General features: G+C 27.0%; 1 protein-coding gene across 1 annotated transcript; it reads right to left on the reverse strand.

Moving 5' to 3' along the window:
• Positions 1-1,805: 1,805 nt before the first annotated feature.
• Positions 1,806-3,297, reverse strand: LOC112679889 (52 kDa repressor of the inhibitor of the protein kinase-like; the record flags this gene model as incomplete). The annotated part of the gene is made up of 1 exon (XM_025549823.1): positions 1,806-3,297. A coding segment is annotated over one exon (1,492 nt), but the record flags the coding sequence as incomplete, so codon positions are not given.
• Positions 3,298-3,470: the final 173 nt, after the last annotated feature.

Consider the following 3,470-nt stretch of genomic DNA (forward strand, 5'->3'; position numbering starts at 1 on the left):
TCCTGAACCCCCCTAGATCCACTCCTGATTATGGTTAAAATTACAGAAGAAAATATTATCCAAGATTAAAATTATGTTTATAAAGATAATATGTTTATCAGCAGGTAGTGACTTTGTATTACAAATAATACTATTAATAACCAAAAAATACGTAGTAGGTACGTATCATGTAGATACGACCGTCAGCTACCATACATAATTATCGATATCAATTAAATTTCATCAGATATTTTTTTGTTTTTTTGTTTTATATTTAAAAATTATTATTAAACTATTACGAAATAGTAAAAATTAAAATTAATAATATTAAGAATTCAATGTTTAAAAAACCAGTTAAAGGCGTAGCTGAAAAGTACCGCATAAAACGAGCTGCTGAATTACTTAGGCCGATCGCACACCAAAAAAGCAAAACTGCGTTAGACAGTGTTAGTCAGCCTAACACAGTTTTGTTAAAAATAGAACATCGGAAATTACATTGCATACGCACACTGATTAGACATAGTCAAAACAAAACGTTTTTTAACACAATTAGTCATGACTGATACTGTCTAAAGTGTCTGCATTTTTCGATAGTCATAATTAGTCATAATTAAACAACGAATATTCTTATATATCATATCGTGTTTATATTATATAACATATTATAGTATAGTAATAATATTATTATAATACAAATTATTAATTATTATTAATTATTTATATTATTATAATTTATTGTAATTTATATTATATTATTGCAATTTTACAATGGCATGTGATGGTGAAATTTTAATAAGTTTAATAGAAAAAAGGCCATCAATATACGATTATAAAGACAAAGACCACAGTAATAGGGCAGTACAAGACAAATTATGGGAAGAAATCAGCAAAGAAATGAATGTCAATGGTATGTTTAAATATTTCTTTATTTTACTCAATTAATTATTATATTGTAACATAATAGGTAACACAATATGATAAATATATATTAAAAAAATAAAATTATAATAACATTTTTTTTCGGTATTATTATTATTTTAATGAAAATTATTGTGCATGACATTAATATATGTACTAATTATTTAGTTAAATATAATTCATAAATAATTAAATATAAACTTATTTTAAATAATATAAGTATTTTGCCAGGGAACAGATCCTATTTCTGAATTAAAATATGTCATGAATTAATGGTCTACGATTTGTGGGTCGGTCACTATCTTCTTGGTATACGTGCAAAGTAGTCGTTTCAATTTCATTATGAATATCGGTCAAATTACTTTCTTTATCCATGATTATATTATGGAGAACACATGCAGCCTGAGTTATAACAGTAGCTTTATCGGGATGAACCAACATTTTATTTTCAAAAACATTGAATCTTTTTGTAAGAATACCGAAAGCACATTCAACGATTCTCCTTGCGCGAGATTGGCGATAGTTATAAATTCTCTTCATATTATTAAGCTGTCTTCGTGCAAATGGTCTCATCAAATTACTTTTTAAAGGCAGGCGCGGATCCAGAATAGATTTATGGGGGGGGGGGGCATCAAATAATATCAATTAATTATCAGGGTTTATTATGTTATATTATTTTGACACTAGCATAATAATGATTGAAATTAAATTTACCTTTAAGTAGACCATAAAATATATATACAAACATTTTTTTTTAAATATTTAGGTTTCTCAAGATTTTATTTTATTGCTTATCAAATGTTTAATTACATTACTTTTTCTAGTTTTTACTGTAATTTATAATTTATGATAAATTCTAATCAAATATACAACTTAAAGTTAGGTTAATTTCTTATTATTTATGGTTTTCAAATTGCAAATGGAATTTTTCTTTTGCTTTTGGAGAAACGTTGAATTAATTTTTCAATATCAATGGCAATGTCTCTGTGAATGTTTAATAATGCAAGTCCAGTCAAACGTGTTTCACACATTGTTGATCTTAGCCATGTTTTAAGACGCCGTAGTGAAGAGAATGACCTTTCAGAGCTAGAATTACTAATGGGTAATGTAATTAATAATTTTAATATTTTATTTATTAAAGGAAAAACGTCTTCATCACAATTCTGTAATACTTCAATTGCATGGTTAGAAATAACTGATGAATCATTTTGAAATTCACGTATCCACTTCTCTTTCCAAATATAGTATTCACCAACTAATCGGGAGGATAACTCATTTTTATTAAGCAATTTTTGAAAGTCTTTAGCAACTGATTTTATTTTGTCAGTTTCTTCTTTTTGGCCATTTGGTAATTTTAAAAAATTAGATGGAAGAAAAAAAGATAACTGAAATAATTCCAATGTATTTTGGGAAAAACGTGTTTTTAAGTCATCTATAACATTATCCAATAAAGGAATGAATATCGAGATTCTGTAATAGTCTTCTACGTTGTTGGTAAAATAGTTTGATCGATTTTTTTGTTGTTTACATGATCTAGGCATTCGTAATTCTACATCGATAATGTTTGCTAAATCTTCAGATGATTTAAAAATATTTGAAAATTCTGTATCAACATTTTCACGACATTTGGAAAGAACTTTTAATGTATCTTTTATAGTATTTGCTGCTGTATTCAAATCTAAATTTTTTTTTTGGAAAATTTTGCTTAGACAATAAATGAAATTGAGCAAATGCGCAAAACTAAAAATAGCAATAATAAATTCACTGTCACATAATGTTGTTACAAGTATTTTTGCTTTTCCAGAAGTTTGGGAATCTTTCCATGTTGTAATTTCAGTTAATGTATTAATAATTTTAGGCATGTCTTGTAAAAACCTAGTAACTCCATCATGTCTCTCAACCCATCTCGTTTCGCATAGTCCAGTTAGCTGATGGCCAACATATTTCTTCAAAATAACTGTACGTTTTGCTGACATAGAAAAAAATCTAACAACCTCTTTAATAATTCCAACTAAATTTCGTATACTTTGAACTTTACTTGATTTTGAAATAGAAATATTAAGAGAATGGTTGTAACATGGACATCTACGGGCATTTGGTGAACTCTTTATAATTTCAGCTACAGCTCCACAAATTTCTGATGTCATAACACTGCAACCATCAGTACCAATACCTACACATTTGTTAAGATTCAGACCCATTTTTCTCAGTTGATTTAAAACAATTTGCCCTAGCATTTTCCCAGTTATCGATATTTCTTCTACATTTTTGCAACTTTCATAATTTTCAAAAGAACTGTCTATATTTACTTCTTCATCATCACTTAATTTATTATTAGAACTCCTTAGTTGAATAAGTTGAGCTTCGTCAAATGCATCTATAAATGCCACAAAATCTTCTCTAATTGTTATTTCATCAATATATATTATAACTAAACTAATTTGCGATCGTTTAGACACATCTAAGGTTTCATCAAAAATTATACTGTAAAAAATATCCTTGTCTGTAATTTTTTTTAAAATACTATCTAAAATTTCTTTACCACATAAATCGATTAACTCGTTCTGTATTGT

Source organism: Sipha flava, unplaced genomic scaffold, assembly GCF_003268045.1.
Source record: "Sipha flava isolate LNK unplaced genomic scaffold, YSA_version1 17071_pilon_pilon, whole genome shotgun sequence".
Classification (NCBI taxonomy): domain Eukaryota; kingdom Metazoa; phylum Arthropoda; class Insecta; order Hemiptera; family Aphididae; genus Sipha; species Sipha flava.